This window comes from Cryptomeria japonica, chromosome 7 (genome assembly GCF_030272615.1).
Source record: "Cryptomeria japonica chromosome 7, Sugi_1.0, whole genome shotgun sequence".
NCBI classification, from domain to species: Eukaryota; Viridiplantae; Streptophyta; class Pinopsida; order Cupressales; family Cupressaceae; genus Cryptomeria; species Cryptomeria japonica.
The window spans coordinates 122,122,404-122,139,639 of NC_081411.1; the positions used below are offsets into that span (position 1 = coordinate 122,122,404).

Consider the following 17,236-nt stretch of genomic DNA (forward strand, 5'->3'; position numbering starts at 1 on the left):
AATACATTTTTCTAATTCTATATAAAACTTGTTATTAGAGAAATTTAGTATTACTTTTGTTAAAAGAAAAATCTCCTTGTGATATTCATATGTTCTCATAACAAGAAATCCTATTTAAAATAAAAGAACTGTACTCTTTTAAATTACAAAATATAAAACAAGATCTAACTATTCTACAATTTATATACAAAATTTATACACCATTATATAATTCACTTGTTCTCAACAATACAACCTACACCAGCACTCCCTTCTCTTACATTCTCATACTCACCTCTTCCTAAAATAATAGTTAATTACATTTCGCTCACACATAAATGCAAATTGTTAGTAGACAAACAACCTTAAGATATCTAACCAAAACTGTAAAGTTGCTATTGCTGCCTTTGTCAAGATTGTGATTGTGCCAGGTCTGAGCATTGTGCAAGAGCCAACTATTCCAGGAGTGCGAATAATTGGTAAAATGCTTGCACAATTCTTCCCTCTTGGCCTGTCACTACCATTGCTTTCTTCCCTCTAAATCTTGTTGCATAGTTGTATGCACAATAGCCTGCGTTTTGGAGGTACACACCTATATATACCACTTTCCTCTTCTCATCATAATACAAAATACAAGCAGAATCCCGAATCATTGAAAGAGCGGACCCTGCTTCCATCTCCATGAACGTAAGACCAGGAAACTCCAAAGCGTTTACAGTTGGCTTCACAAACTGGATCACGCTACTTTGTATCTCCATTTCACGTGGACATTCCTACAAATTGTATCATATGCCAAACATTCAGTCATAAACATGAACATTTTCAGAATAATGAAAACCCTGAATTTGCAACAGCTTCTATTACCTTCATAGACTGAATACAAGATTTAAGAGCTGATATGGTGTTGCATTCGAGCTCTAGCCTTTCCAATCTTTGTACTTTCTCTAAATTCGGTATTCCTGGCACTTTGGAGCCTATTTTCAGTGTCTTCAATGACTTACAGTGTTCCAAACATTCTATTTTCTCAACTTTTGGGCAATCATTAATTCTGAATTTTTTTAGCGAAGCCAAGTATAAAAAACTTGGAAGCTCGTTTATCTCCGGACACTCAGATATTTCCAGTTTCTTGAGGTTTACAAGACTACCAATACACTTGATGTTCTTCAGCACTTTGCACTTGCATATATCTAGAATCTTGAGTGACACTGGAAGCGTTTCTATCTCCATTAAATGGTGATTCCACCAAATTTCTAGAGTTCCAAGACTGGGACAACTATCATTGGAAATCAACATCCTGGAAACTTGTTGGTAGTCTTCTAAGTGTGATTCCTTGAGTGTTTTAACGGAAGAAGTAGCCCCGGTATCAAAAGTCGTTTCATTGACAGAATTTACTATTGATATACTTATCAAGCAGTATAAGCTTCCAGCAAAATTTAGCAAGCTTAACAACAGAAGACTTTCAATTGTTAGCGACTTTAACTTGCCCAGTTCGCCAATGTTTGTAGGTGAACCCTTTAAATTGATACAACCTTGTAGATCCAACACTGTCAGGGATGCCTGATTTATGATTTGAAGAGGCAAATCTTCCATTTCCTTGCAAAAGCTGAGGTTCAAATACTCAAGCTTCCTCATGTACTCAAGCATATCCAACCTCAATTTAATCTTTTCACAGTGCCTTAAATTTATAGATTTCAGGTGTATCAGGTGTTTGAATGAATCTGGCAACATCTTCAGCTGCTTACAAGAGTCCAGATCTATAGTCTGCAAGTTTATCAAATCGCCAAAACCAGTAGGCAATGAAGATAGCACCTCACAACCTGATAAATTTAAATATTTCAGGTGTATCAGCTGCTCGAAAGAATCTGGCAACGTCTTCAAGTGACGGCAAAACTGTAGGGATAAATGCTGCAAGCTTAGTAAATTGCCAAAACCAGCAGGTAGAGACGATAGCACTGCACTGTTTGATAAAGCCAAGAACTCCAGTGACTGGAGGCCACATAACTCTTCTGGCAAACTGCCACCATTAAAATAACAGTCAATCTTTTTCAAGTACCGAAGATGCTTCACTGAGTTTGGAAGCGAGTGCAGTTTACTCTGACCAAATATGATAAGCTCTCTCAATTGCAATGGAGGCTGCAGGCAACCAATATCATATTTAATTCCAATTAAAAATAATGAAGTATTGAAAAGTTTGAGTATTCTTGTTCAAGAAGAACAAAAAAGACTTACATCCGCATCGCTCTCCCACAGTTCTTCCAACTCATTAGCACCTGAAAGCTCCAAAACACTTACATTTTTCACTGTAAGCCATGATGGAAGGCTTCTATGAGGAAAATTCTCCCAGCGGAGCCACACAAGGTCTTCAGATAATGATGCAAATTCTTCTGTGAACTCATTTCCTCTGACAAAAAGAATGTCTAACTTAATAGACAATCGAGGGATTTTAGATTGTCTATTTGAATTTCCCATATATGGATGCCGGTACTCTTTGAACGTACAAAAGGCATCGGCATTTTGAATCCCTCGAATAAGCTTTCTTTCCTGAATGAACAAATCAGAAATACAAAGCTTTTCAATCAAACACTAGTGAAAGGAGAGGCAAGCATGTTAAGGGACAAATGAGTATTTGGGTTTAAACTCGTCTGAAATTACACACTTTTCTTTTAGATGAGTTAATTACTATTTAAACCCGACCAAAACTAGTCTATAAGACCTTCACTTATCAATGATTAATGAAAGCTTACAATATAAGAACGTTTGCCAGTGTTAATCTTACCAGGGAATGTTGCATTATGTTAAAAGTTTGCTCTGGAAACCAAATACGATAGGAAGAATGTCTACTTGCAATTTCTCTTCCCATATCCCTAAGATGATCGTGCATCATTATCTTATCCGCATAGGAGGGACTTTGCCCAGGGTAGACTGGGTCGGAAACCAGCTCCACAAGACATTTATTCACAAGTGTTTCTAAGCCATGCACACCACTCCAACCTGATCCATCCCATAATGCTATGGCCCTGCTTTTATTTTCTCCAATGAGAAAACAAGCAACATCCAAGAACATCTCCTTTTCTTCTTCATCAAGTGTCTCGTAGCTAACTTGTAGCCTTTGTTTGATGTCGGTAGGCAATATTCTTGATAGTTTTTTCAATTGGGATTGCCAGGTATCTTTCGAGTTTCTGCCATATAGCTGACCCCCTAATACCTTAAGTGAAAGAGGCAAACCATTGCCTGCCCTTAAGAACTTTTCAACCAGAGATTTAAATCCAGCGGGTGGGGAGGGTTGCAAGAAAGCATGCCAGCAGAAGAGTTTCTCGGCATGTGACCTATTGAGTCCTGGCATTTTATAAATGGAGGAGAGACCCCACGTAGTAAGAACTCCCAATTCTCGTGTTGTGACAATGACCATACTTTGGGATCCAAGATTGTCTTTATTTGGCAGTAGAGAATTCAGCTGGTCGACGTGATCAACATCATCCAAAACTATGAGCACTCGATGAGAGCTCAAACGATTTGCTAGAACCGCCTTGCCTTCATCTACATGATCGAATGGCATATGATCGAGACCAAGGTCCCCAAGAAGCTTTTTCTGTTTGTCAGCTAGAGCATTCCTTGATGCTGCATCTCGCACATCGAAAACAAAACTGCATTTCTTGAAGGAGGAAAAGTTCCTGTTGAATAGCTCTTTGGCCAGTGTGGTCTTACCACTACCTCCCATTCCCACGATCACCGTAATTAGTATTCTCTCTTTACTTGCAACTGATTGGAAGCCTTGTACAAGCTCATCCAATCCCTGCGGATGCTCTGCTACGGGCAAGGATACTTTATTCATGACTTTGATTACACAATTCACAATATTCTTCAAAATTCTGGCCTCATCCCTGACATTTTTAAGTGAACTCTTTAAATAAAATAGAACACAGTATTCTGCTTGACTAGTATCGACAAAACAGAATACAAATAGAATCAACAGAAGAGATTTCAGAATTAGCATGGAAGACAAAAAAATAAATAAAATTTTGTTGAGAGATGTGATAAAAAGCCATGTTTTTAAGGATTGAGTTATGTGGGTTTAGGACTCTCTCTTTAATGAAAGATGGTATATAAAATAGCTTTGCAAGCGATGTTAAGAATAGGTTTGGAGTAGGTTAGTGAGTAAACAGAATAGTTCGATTGAGTCTATTAAGAGGACTGTTTAAAAGTAAATACATGAATACTCTGTTTTTTTCTTTGTAAAGATGAATAATAATAATTGCACAGCTCTATTTTTATTCTGCATTTATATATACGTTGAGTAGGCTAGTAAATATAGAACAGTTCTATTGAGTCTTTTAAAGAAGACTGCGTATAAGTAAATATATGAATACTCTGTTTTTCGTTGGAAAGATAAATAATATCAATCGCGCAGCTCGGTTACTATTCTTATTTTATATAACTTTGAGTGCAGAAGTAATACATACTCGTTATTTTTAACCTTGTAGCCGGAATGGAATGAAATGTTGTAGAGTGCCCTTCTCCACTCGTCAAGCTTTTCTGGGGAGTATTTTCGCTTCTTCCCATGCTCTGAAAATGCATTAGCATACGTACCTTCTCCTACATCAATCCATCTGAGGTCAGATGGCTCAACATGATAGAAAATGGGAATGATTTTAGCACCAGTTTTGAGCAGTAAGCACAACTCAGCCAAACACCATGGGGATTCAGCATAGTTGGGAGAAAGAATGGCAATGTGAAGGGCAGCACTAGTTATGGCGTGCTGTATTTCTGCTGGCACGACATCACCAGGCTTAAGAGCTTCCACATCAAGAAACACATGCAATCCCATGGGATGAAGTTTATGGTAGATGGCAGCAGCTAATGTGTGCTTGACATCACTTCCACGATGATTAATAAATATATCCCACGGGTCTGATGAGGTAGATTCATAGTAAGGTGCAAGTTGATCAAAAGCGTTTTCTAGCTGAGATTCATGTTGCTTGGCTGTGGAAGAGGAAGCCATTTCCATTCTGAGAAAACTCAAGTGAACGCTGATAGAATAAATGAGGAGGGGTGTCTTACTGTGTAACGATTGATTTCAAGGCCAGTAGACAGGATAAAAATTAGTCCAAGGGAAGTCAAGTAATTTGTAGTGGAGAAGATTTGTCCGGACACAATTTAGTCAATGTTAGAAAATCTGTTTGGGAAGGAGATGTTTTCAAAGGCAATTTCAAGACAAAGACGCTTGCGGAAGAGAGTGAATCAAGTGAGAAAAAATGTAGTGGAGGAGATTTTTTGTATATGTAAATTTAGTCAAGTCAGAAAACTTGTCGGAGAAAAGAATTTTCTAGATACGAATCAATCAATAAGTAACAAAATGTCACAATGAAAAAATTATAAAGACGGGACAACTGCAATTATAAAGTTTTTTTTTAATAAAATAATCTAAAATGGGGCCTATTTTCTGGTCGGCTCTTCTATGACGGACGATCCAAATTTGTCCATTCTTTTATTTTTTTGTATCCAAAAGAAATTTCTGGACTAGAAGAATCTTGTGGGCCAGGACGTGGAAATCTCGTTATTTTCTTAAACTTTTAACACGCATTAAGCCTCCAACAAAATAGGGAAAGTAAAGCTCATGTACTCACTTTCTAAAAGGAATAAAGTCGTTTATAATATTAGTTGTTTTGAAAAGAAAAACATATTGAAAATTTTGGATTTATTTTGATCAGATTTGTATTTTAAATGAAATAAGTATCTCAAAGATATATTCTGATTTTACATAAAAATTTCAAAGAACAAATATGGCAGTAGAATTAAGTTGTGGGTTGAGGACCCACTCCCATATAACATAATAATAATAATAAAAAGTTTCAGACTGAAATTGGATAGTAGAAAAAGACAAAGGGAAATACACAAAGAGACATCTACAAAAACTAGCACTACTACTAAAGAAAACATCTCTGCCCAACTATGCTTGAACTCTAGATATCGACTTTTCTTTTGTTTCCATTTGCTTCTGATGAGGAGCGCTTCCATCAGGAGCGCCTCCATTGTTCACTGAGTATGGAAGCGCTTCCATTATTCAATGAGTGCCATTGTCTATCGAATTCATTGCTTCCAGCCTTAGTTTTTCTGCTTTGGATTTCCTTGCCTTGTGATTGCAGCTCTTTCCTATGTTTGGCTTTGAAGCCTTGCTAGCTGTCTAGGATATGGTGCGAATGTCTGAACAAGCCAGGACATCTGCGTGATCCATGGTCTTCAATAAGAGCCAACCATAGTGCTTCATCTTCTGAAGCCAAAATATCATCTTGATGATTTAAATCAAAATGAGCTTGCTGATCTTGACAATCCACAACCACAACCGTAAAAATGAGAGCCTGTTAATCAGTATTTTAAACTTTTAATCACATGAAACGACATAAACAAAGATATAGAATTGATAGAGCAAACATCAAGAAGGACGACGCCAAATTTCATTTGCAAAATCTTTTCGGATAAAAAACCACGACACATCAATTGCTTTTATTAATGAAATGGGCACCAATTCAGATTACATGAGTTAGCACCAACTCACTGAGAGCACCATCTATCCTCTATCCACGACACATCAATAGCTTTTATTAATGGGCACCAATCCAAATTACATAAATGAACACCAACTCACTGAAAGCACCATCCATCCTCAAAGTGGTAACTCTGAACAACAGAAGCACCAACTTTAATTTGAACACCAACTGAAAAATACACTGAACCTGATATCATAAAAATTCTGTTTCCACACCAATCTAATTTTTTTATTCACCCAGATCCTTCGATTTCACCAACCCAAGAAATCACACACAAAGCTTCTTCAATCCCCTCCGACTCAAAAATCTCATGCACAAAGAACTCCTTAACGTCCAGTCATTTCAAGGATAGTCAACGTTGTACTGCTAAAGCAACAAATCAACTCTTCAAAAAAGAAAAAAAAAACGACTCCATCACACAACTCCAACATGCTTCCTCAACAACTTAATTTGCTACCTCAAAACGCTGCTCGACTCATCAATTCAAAGACATCAAGGACGAATTCAAAACGCGCAGTCAAGGAAGAATATTTAACCCTGCACTCTTAGTAAATTACTCCGCTTCTATATAACATCTTCAACACAAAAAGTCCATTTCTTCAATATCATGCTTGACTCAATAAATAATGACACCGCCCAGTCACAGCGAAAGAAATTATCACCCAACATACACAAACGATGCATCCACTCTTTCATAAAAGAAAACGACTTCAGCGGGCTCGACTATTTTTGAAAAACTGACTCAAACTCCAACAACTTGACTATTTTCAAAAACTGACTCTATTATGTTCACCACTCAACAAAGAAAAAAAATTACAGACAGTTGTTGGTCTCAGTAATTGCGCCATTACCAGTTTTCCTTCATACGTTAATAATAACCAAAAACAACGACGCCCAGCTATTATAAGAATGATCTTTAATAAGCCCGACTGCCTGTCACGAATGTTTTAATGATGGTTTCATCATTGTAACGTTTTTCATTTGATGTTTAAGAAAAAATATTAATTATCAAAACAAAAAAAATTTAAATAAAATATTAAAAATATTATTCTCAAAGAATTTAATGATGATATTAAATTTTTTTACTTGTGGTTGTTTACAATTTAATTTGGCGAAAGATGATAATTAAAATAGAGTTGTTCCTTAAAAAGAAATGAAAATCCTTATACTTTCATATCATACATGATATCTGATATAGATAAAAAGAGTGTAAAAATGTAGGAAATAATGATAAATCAGCAATATATACAATTTTTTTTAATTATTATGTAAATTTTTAAATTCATACCAAAAACTCTTGTTTATAATTAAAAACAATTATTCTAAAAATTCATATTAAAATATCATTTCAATTACAACAAGTTTCTAAATTCATATAAGAAAAAAGATAACAAAAATTTATATTAAAATATTATAAGATTAGAAACAATTCTGTTCTCCTATTTCAAAATATTCAAAATAAATTTGTATTTTTATAATAAATATTCAAAATACTACATAAAGATATTAAAAATTATAATAATATATATGGTTACTTTATAATTTGAAGTCTCATATATACGGGTTTTAGAAAAGATAGATGTCAATGCATACTATCCAATAATTTTCTAGGCTGTCAAATTTCAGGCTTGGTCTTTAATCGCTAAAAAATAAAAATAAAATTGTTCCACAAAAACCATGCATTGACATACTTGGAGCTGCCCCATTCACATGCACAAAATCTTTTGTAGCCATTGCACCCAAAATAAGATAAATAAAATCAAAGAATCTGTTTCAAATAAGTCGCCACTTGCCAAAAATTGTCATACCATTTGGTTCCATGCTTTGGAATATTCGACTCCATATAATTAAAGAGCTATAATTAAACCAAAAATCTTTTGAAAGCGCGTAACTTCAGTATTATTCCAACATTTCTAAAAGTTACCACACCAATATTATTAATGAAATTGTGCCTCTAGAATATTCAACTAGTGACATGGCAAACTAGGAGGTAGGTGAAGTGGACAAGGAACCAGCTCGAGTAGACAACCAACTAGCTCAATTGGACAACCAACCAACTCAAGTAACTCAATTAGACAACCAAGTAGCTCAAGCATGCAACCAACCAACTCAAGTAACTCAATTAGATAACCAAGTAGCTCAAGCATGCAACCACGTAGCTCGAGCAAGTAACCAAGCAGCTGATGAAGATTTGATGAATAATCAACAACTTGATAAGCATTTCATTCCATTCTTTATTTGAGTAATCCTCAAAAATTTATATGACCTTGAATATCAACCTTTGACATCAATGACAAAATATTCAACAATTACTTCAATCTTTAGGAACTTTCATGTTGGTATAGGAATAAAAGCTTCATAGAGCCAAATTGGTATTATTCTTCAAGTAATCTTTTATCGAGATACTCTTGTTTAGATCCTAGACTAGTCTATGAACATTGTCTCTTGAATAAAATTCTCTCTCTACAAATTCTTAAATCCTACACTCAATCACACTCTATCTCCTTGAGCTTTGACATCATATTCATGTTGATTCTTTCATTGTAGTCTATCTATCTTTGCGCATGGTAGTGAAGAAAAGGGAAGGAGGAAAACACTTGCTGAGAAATATCTTGAATTTGGAAGGTTGCTCTTTAGTCCACAAACATCTTGTATTATTCCCTTCACTAGAACATTCACCTTAAGTGCCTTATTCTCACCTCAACATCCTTAATTCCTTATAGATGTTATCAATTATAAAGGTATCGTCAAAATAATCAATAGAACATAAAACATGAGAGACAACATTGTGCTATTGATGGTTAACATTTTTCTCTCTCAAATCTACTTTGATAGTAAATAATTAAAAAATGTTTGATTATCCATTGATTCGTTGTGAATAGGGCATACATTTTTTACATAAAGAAAAATGTAGTTGCCAATTACACAAGTGTCACTAACTACATGTCAACTAATCAATGTAATAGTAATAATGCTTACATTTTCTAAGTTTTTAAAATACAATTTGTATTGCATGCAAATGATATAACTTAAATATGCATCAAATCTAGCCTATTCAAACTAAACATATGCAATCCTAAAAAATATCACCTATTTAATGTGTTGATAGATTGGATGTGGTTGCTCATAAATCCAACATTGATATCATAGTTGGATTGATACGATTCAATAAAAAAATTGTCATTGTAATAGTATGATAATAATGGATTCCCAAATGAGAGAAGAAGCTTTTAATTTACAGATAAATCAAGGGCCAGGATGCATTAATTGATGGATGGCTATAATTGATTGAGGATTAGGGTTTGGATTAAAGGTGTATTCATGTGACAAGGGTCACATGAAGTATAAGAGCTAGGTGTTGGAATGGAAGTATAACATTTGATAAGATAGTGAATGGTTGAGATTTGTTAACATAGAATAAAAATGGAAGGTTGAGATGCAAAGCTAGTTTGATTTTTGTCTCTTATTTATTGATTATGGCAAAAATCTAGGTTTATATATCTAGGTTTTATTCTCAATAATTAATCAAATGATAAGGTACTTATCCAATTAATTTTTAGAGAAAGGTGATGTGGGGATAATTTTTAACCTCATTTTTTAAGTAAATGCTTTTAACTAGAGCTATGAATTGGTGATGCCATAGATAAGGGATCTCATCCTCGACATGAACACACAATAATAATGCCCAGTATGACTTTGAACCTTGGTGGAAAGAACCACAATTCTCAATTCAAGCATCACAATGCCATTACCAATAGGAGGATAAATAAATCTTATTTATTTAATTAATTTGACTAAACATTTATCTAATTGATTTGACAAATATGATAGATGTGTGAGAAGGCGACAATGTGGTGTTAAGAAGACTAATGACTAAATGACGTCAAAAGGTGATATCTAATTAGTTTTAGGAGTGTTGAAGGACATGCTGAGTTTTAGGTGTCTACACAATTCCAAATACCTCTTCAATCTAAACATAATACTTTTTATTTCTACAACATTTTTTAAAATTTATATTCAAGAACTGATGTAAAGCAATTTTAGTTATAATCATAACTTACAAATACTTTTATTTTTAATAATTACCTTTGGCAAATATATTATTGGTCCTTGCCTATAAGTCATAGACTAATTTTTTTCAGTCTTATGAATATTCAATTAATTTTAGTTTGAGAATAGTGTCAAGAAAAAATTAAATTTTCATTCTATAGTTTACTCCACTTTTAACTTTTCAAATTTAATTGTCACCCTTTTTTTTTTTTTCTTATTTTTCATCGATAAGAAGTCCTAATTTTATTGGTTTTTTTTCCTTGTCAATTAAAATTTTGAATAAAATCTTCTAGCCAATGAGAATGAAAAGATAAAAGCGTTAAACCTTCCCTAAAATTTCATATATTTTTTATGTCATGTGCTAATTATTATTATTTCTCCACATTATTAAATCAAGAGAGAAACAAAATCAGTGCACACATCTTTCATTTGATATTCAAATGCATTGTTCCACGTTTTCAAATTCTAGAAATTTCTATAAGGTTTTTAACGAACACTTTGTTTAATAATAATATGGATAGGAAAAGGACTAACATTAAATATTAAATCATAAACTCCCCTCATTGTTTTTTGAGAAAATTAGCTTTAAGTAAACTTGTATATGAAAACATTAAACTTGTTTAAATTCTTTTATATGAAATGTGGAATACCTCAAATGATTGAAAACATGATTCATTTCAAACAATTGAATTATTTAATTTTATCTACAAAATGTTTGGAGTTCATTTCAAACATGATTGAAAATAATATGGATAGGAAAATGATTAGCATTAAATATTAAATCATAAACTCCCCTCATTGTTTTTTGAGAAAATTAGCTTTAAGTAAACTTGTATATGAAAACATTAAACTTGTTTAAATTCTTTTATATGAAATGTGCAATACCTGAAATGACTGAAAACATGATTCATTTCAAACAATTGAATTATTTAATTTTATTTACAAAATGTTTAGATTTCATACATCAATGTTTTTACTTATTTTAAAATAGAAAAATTAAAAAAATAGATTAATTTAAAAAAAAAAACTAAAAGAGGGGTAAAAGCTGTTAGAATTTTTAAATTTTTATATTTATAAATTTCGATTGACTTTGTTCAAGGGGTTGAGCTTAACTGGTTAAAACACTGGGTTTTCATTGTGGGAACCCAAGTTTAATTCCCAATAGGGACATCTAAAGTGGAATTCTAAGTTGTGACTCTTAGCCTTCCATAGGATGGGGAAGGTCTTGGGTCAATCTAATCAAACATAATAATAATAATAATAATAATTCAAAAATATTGTGGCTATGACCTTTTACCTATCCAAAAAAAATAAAAATTCGATTGACTTTATTCAAGATATATTTATAAATTTTTATATATATAAATTTCGATCAGACTTTATTAATCATCAATGGAATGTCGGTAGATCCAATCAACATTTTGCAGAAGGTTGTAGCTCAGCCAATGGTAGGGTTTCAATTAACCCACTCAAGAAGATATTCAAAGCCAATTTTTTTTGAATAGAAGAGGCAGGCTTCTTTGAGGGAGAACAACCACTAGTACATTCGGAGCTGATTTCCAACAACCGTTTGTCGGATTTGCGATGAATTTTCGTCGGAGTGCTGACAAAATCAACTGTCGAAAACTTGGCGTTGGATTGGTCGACGATGCCATACCCGTCGGAAATACAACAATCCAATGTACTCTGCTGACGCTGTATGTCTGCCGATTACATCGTCGGTCGAAAGCTTGGTAGTCGTCGTAATTCCGACGATGATAATTTTTATCAAAAAAAAAAGAAAAATTATCGATGTCGATGTTTCCTTCCTTCGATGGCTCTTTTATATCGATGAGACATCGCTGGGTCTCATCGATACCTTTTGAATTCAGATCGATGAGACCCAACGATGTCTCATCGATATAAAAGAACCATCGAATGAAGGAAATGCCGATGAATTCCAAAAAGGACTCACCGAAGATAATAACTTCATCGACAAAAGATATCGAAGAAAGCAGAGGGGGTCTTCATCGACGGGAAAAGTTCTCGAGGAAATAATACTATCGGTGCAACATAAAAAGGACCCACTGAAAGGAGCGTTTTCATCGAAAGAATAATATCGATTAGACAAAAGGAAGCTATATCGATAAAAGATATTGATGAGGATATAGGTTTCGAGGAGGTTAAAAGGCATGTTCTCGATATGCGTGGTTTTGCCAATGTAACTTTATCGGTGAGATAATAGACTCATTCATCAACGAGGCATAGTGATATCAATGAAAGAAGTATTTCGATGGAAAAATAAAGGAGCACACCAAAGCCTAAGGTTTCTTCGACATAAGACCTGATGGATATCAGATATGTTTCGATGAGGAGACAACCATATTGACCGAATACAATATTTCGATGAAGGGAAAAATACTTGATCGAAGTAATATTCGAAACAAAAGTATTGTCGATAGAAACAAAGAGATCGATGGACTAAAGAAACAAATGATCGAAAGACATATCCTCATCGAAATGATTATTGATTACTGCGAAAATCAGAAACAAATCCCACGAAAGGTCACATCGCCATTAAATTCGAAGGTGTGCTCGAGTGACCGTTGTCCAAAATGGCCATTACTAATTGATTAAATATGCCATAAGTAGTGGATCAACATCAAAGCACACAACATTAAGGAATTCACAGGTGACGAACTGAAAATAGGAATTGGGCGAATTCACAGATAAAGCTAAGTTGTTTGCACATAGACCTCTTTTTAAAAATTCAAACGGAATCATCATCTAAAACTAATAAGACCAGAAAGGGAAAAGAACCTATCGCTGTAGAAGAAAAACCTAAAAGATAGAAAAGAGAAGGGCGTTCTTTGGCCCAGGACCTGATTGACCAGTGCCCATCATCCAGTTTGAGGTCCAAGAAGATTAGAGCTGATGAGGAAGGCCTGGAGGACCGGTTTGAGGATCTTGGAGACATATGGACAGAATTGAGAGGGTATGAATTATTCATATATGGGTACAACAGAAGAGTTGCCCCTCAGCCTATCAACAATTTATGGCGATTGAACTTAGGAAGGTTAGCTGTGGCTAATGTATTCGTGAATGTGGAGCTCATGAAGGGATTAGCAAACAATTATGACCCTAAAACCAGGACCATATATAACTACATGGGTGAGCCAATTCTTGCAATCGGAAAGGAGGTTATTGACACAATGTTCGAGTTGGATTGGGGATTTGAAGAATTGATTGACCTTAAGAAGTTAACAAGTGAATATTTTAACCTAGAGCACATTTACAAAACGTGGAGACTCCCTATACATAGACCTAGGAATGCAGGGTCCTTAGTGCCACTAGGTCAGGATGACAAAGCTCCCTATGATGTCAACTCTTTCCATCCATATTTCAAGTATACCTATTACTGTGTTTCCCAAGTGCTAGGGATAAAAGCCCATCCTTTGATGGATGTTGCAGCCATGGTCATTTGATTTTTCTGCTTATTTGGTTGAGGTTTTGAATCATGGGTTAGAAAAGTTAAGGGGGGATGTCATCAATGTTCATTTCAAGCATTATTCCTTACTTATGCATATGCTATTGTATGTGGGCCAAGATGAAGGGTTATGGCCATAAGAGTTATGTGTCAGGACATATGACAATGTTGGGATGAGAAAACCAGTGCAACTATGGGTTTCTACATGGGACTAGAGGTATGCGAATAATCAATATTGGCATTTTGAGGAGTTCTTTGTCAAGCCATTATATAGACTGTTGGGATGCCCGTGTGATCATGCCCTTGCACCAGAGGTTCAAAGATTCCTAAGACCAAAAGATTTCGCTGAAGATCCCTCAATTGAACACAATTGGGGAGATTGGTATTGTTTTTCAGACTGCACACAAGTCAGGGTATATGGGTTCAAAGGGAGACCATACTTACTACCACTTACAGTCCCTAACAGAGTGGCTTGTCTGGAAATTGTGAGGCAACTGTCAATCGTGAGTACCAAACATCTGACAAGCCATGGGAAACAATCAATTGTACCTGGGTTGTTAGTATTTTCAGATTTTATTGTGAAAAGTTCAAAGAGTTAGGGCCTGCTGCAGACAAAATTGGATTATTATGGCATGGCTATGGGGGATCCAAGGCCCAATTTCGATCCTGAAGGATACATAAGGATAGCTCGGTCATCACAAAAGTTGAAGGCTGGAGAGCATAAATCTTACCTACCAGATGACCTCATTAAGAACATTGGTAGAGAAGAGGCTAGAGTGAAGCGAATAAAGTTTGAGAAAGCAATGCAGGCTTATAAATGGAAGCTTTTTAGAAGGAAAATGGATGAGAACGTGCTACAAAAGATTGAAGACCCCTTGGAGTTGGCCAACAAACTTGTGGAGCATGAATTGGAAATACTTGAGGGAGTCCCGCCTCATGTTTTTAGGGATTACATTGATACTATTAGGAATACAGAGCCCTTGGCTCATATGTCTCCTGCTTCCACATCTAGCATCGTTCCATTCACTCCTCGAGAGGATTACCCCCTGGTTATGAAGAGGATACACCGATAGACTTGGCAACAAGACAACTAAATGCCCGAGAAGTGGCTAACATTAGATTCCTGGAGCATGAGGATTTCATTGCTGATAGTGACTTCATTGCTTCCAAGGAGTTCACTTCATTCCTCTATCAACATAAAGGGTCTCAAATTAGGAATAACATGAGAAATAGTGAACCAGAGCAGTAGCTTCAAAAGTTACAAGAGGAGATGGATCTTGTGATGAGAGAAATGACACCTGAGAAGGGAAGACAATTGCTTACGGAAGCTGGTGTGCTATTATACTCTGGATAAGACATGAACTCTGCCTTGTTGTTTGATGCATTCCTCAAGAAACAGGACCCAAGTAGGCAAATGATGCCAAAAGAGATTGATAAACTCTTTAGAGGATCAGGATATGATCTAGATCAAAAGGCTCTTCTATAGTGGGCTATCTATCCCAAAGATAAAAGACCTATATTGGTTGATACAGAAGAAGCTTTTGGACATTTGATGGTGCAGCAGGTTGGAAAGACTAACCCTAGAACAACTGCCAAACTAAATTTGGATGTCGCTAAACTGAACCAAGATCAGATAGAGTTTCTGGTTCGATAAAATTCTACATACAAAAGCCTATATGAGAAAATCGATGAAGAAAAACAGAGGCTGCAAGCAAGATTGCTTCAGATTGATGCAGGTATCAGTCAAACAAGGATGACATACGGTGTTGACAGAGATGCCATGGATGCCTTGATAGACGCTATGTATTTTAGGAATAGGGCCGAAAAGACATCTCGGCAAGTAGAAAAGGTACAACAAAAGATGAATAAGTTGATTTTGGAGATCATTGAATATAGGTTTGGAAGTATGATGTAAGTTGCAGAAATCTATTGGAAAACATACACTGGAACAGTTAGAGCTTTGAAAGAGCATGAAAGGCTCAGGTCTCGGTTGGAAGACATGATGAATGACAATAGTCTAATTAATCTAGGTGAGAAAATTGAAGCTGAGGCTTACTTGAAGTCCCATGATGAATTCAGAAATCAATTAAGGAAAGAGCTTCAGAGGCTGGATGATGGGAATACCCCTAGGGTGCCCTCTTTTTACAGTAATGGTGAGTTAGTATTGTTCGAACAGTGGAAACAAGAGTTCATTGATGAGAATAATCGAGCATTAGCAGAGTTGGATCGGGACAAAGAATTGTCACTTTGTGTTAACCATATTCTATCTAATCATTTCCATACAGAAAGCGACATGAGGACACTAAACAATGATGTTCTAATGTATAAAGATGATAAGTACATTCAACGCATAGGAATGTTGAACTTGTTTATCTTCCAGTTTGTTAACAAAAGTGCTAATTAATAGTTATGTGTTGAAAAGCCACGATGCTTGGTGACAATGTATACCCTCATATAAATGAGGGAACTTTTGTAACAATAAGGATCATTAGAGAAGAAGTAGAATATAGCCTCAGGCTTACTATTGTACCATTTTGCGAACATACATAATATAATCAGTCGTCTTTCCTTTGTGTATATGTTGTGGATTACTACATCTTTCTGTAGGCAGTTGCTTGTGATATTATCTAAAGGAGATAAGGTTACTTGTGTTCTTCCAGTAAAAATCCGTGTTTCATATTGTGGATTTGAATAAAAGATTTACTTGTGAATACAGTTTTGTATATAGTGCGCCTACATATTATCTCAACCATGGTGCGCCTGCATATGTATATAGTTTTGTTTATAGGTGGAAAGCCTGAGGTTCAATGTTGAACTTGGTTGCTCTGATACCACATGTAATATTCCACATCTGGCATACACTTGACCCAACTAACTCACTGGTTTACTAACCAACTATCTAGCGAACTGCTTAATGTCTGCTAAGAATAACAGTCATAAATGGCCATCATAAGATAATTAACATACACTTGAGTTAGTTGCTTCATTGGTTACAAAACTTCTAGGTTTAGGTGATCCAATTCGTTACATAACAGTCTCATGTCTACTGACATTAACGGTTTACAAGGAACTTCATAGGATTGTGACATAACCTAACAAGCCAACTGCTACAAATCCCCTATCTCTAACAAGCTTCAACTGTCATCATGGAATTATACCTAATACAACATTGGTTCCCTTATTTAGCTAAATTAAC

General features: G+C 35.2%; 1 protein-coding gene across 1 annotated transcript; it reads right to left on the bottom strand.

Moving 5' to 3' along the window:
* Nucleotides 1-203: 203 nt before the first annotated feature.
* On the bottom strand, nucleotides 204-5,250 carry LOC131056470 (disease resistance protein Roq1-like). Its single transcript, XM_059209019.1, has 5 exons — nucleotides 4,440-5,250; nucleotides 2,756-3,860; nucleotides 2,209-2,520; nucleotides 844-2,112; nucleotides 204-752 (listed from the first exon to the last, which is right to left on the bottom strand). The coding sequence occupies exons 1-5, from the start codon at nucleotides 4,982-4,984 to the stop codon at nucleotides 435-437; spliced, it is 3,549 nt and encodes a 1,182-aa protein (XP_059065002.1). The 5' UTR covers nucleotides 4,985-5,250; the 3' UTR covers nucleotides 204-434.
* Nucleotides 5,251-17,236: the final 11,986 nt, after the last annotated feature.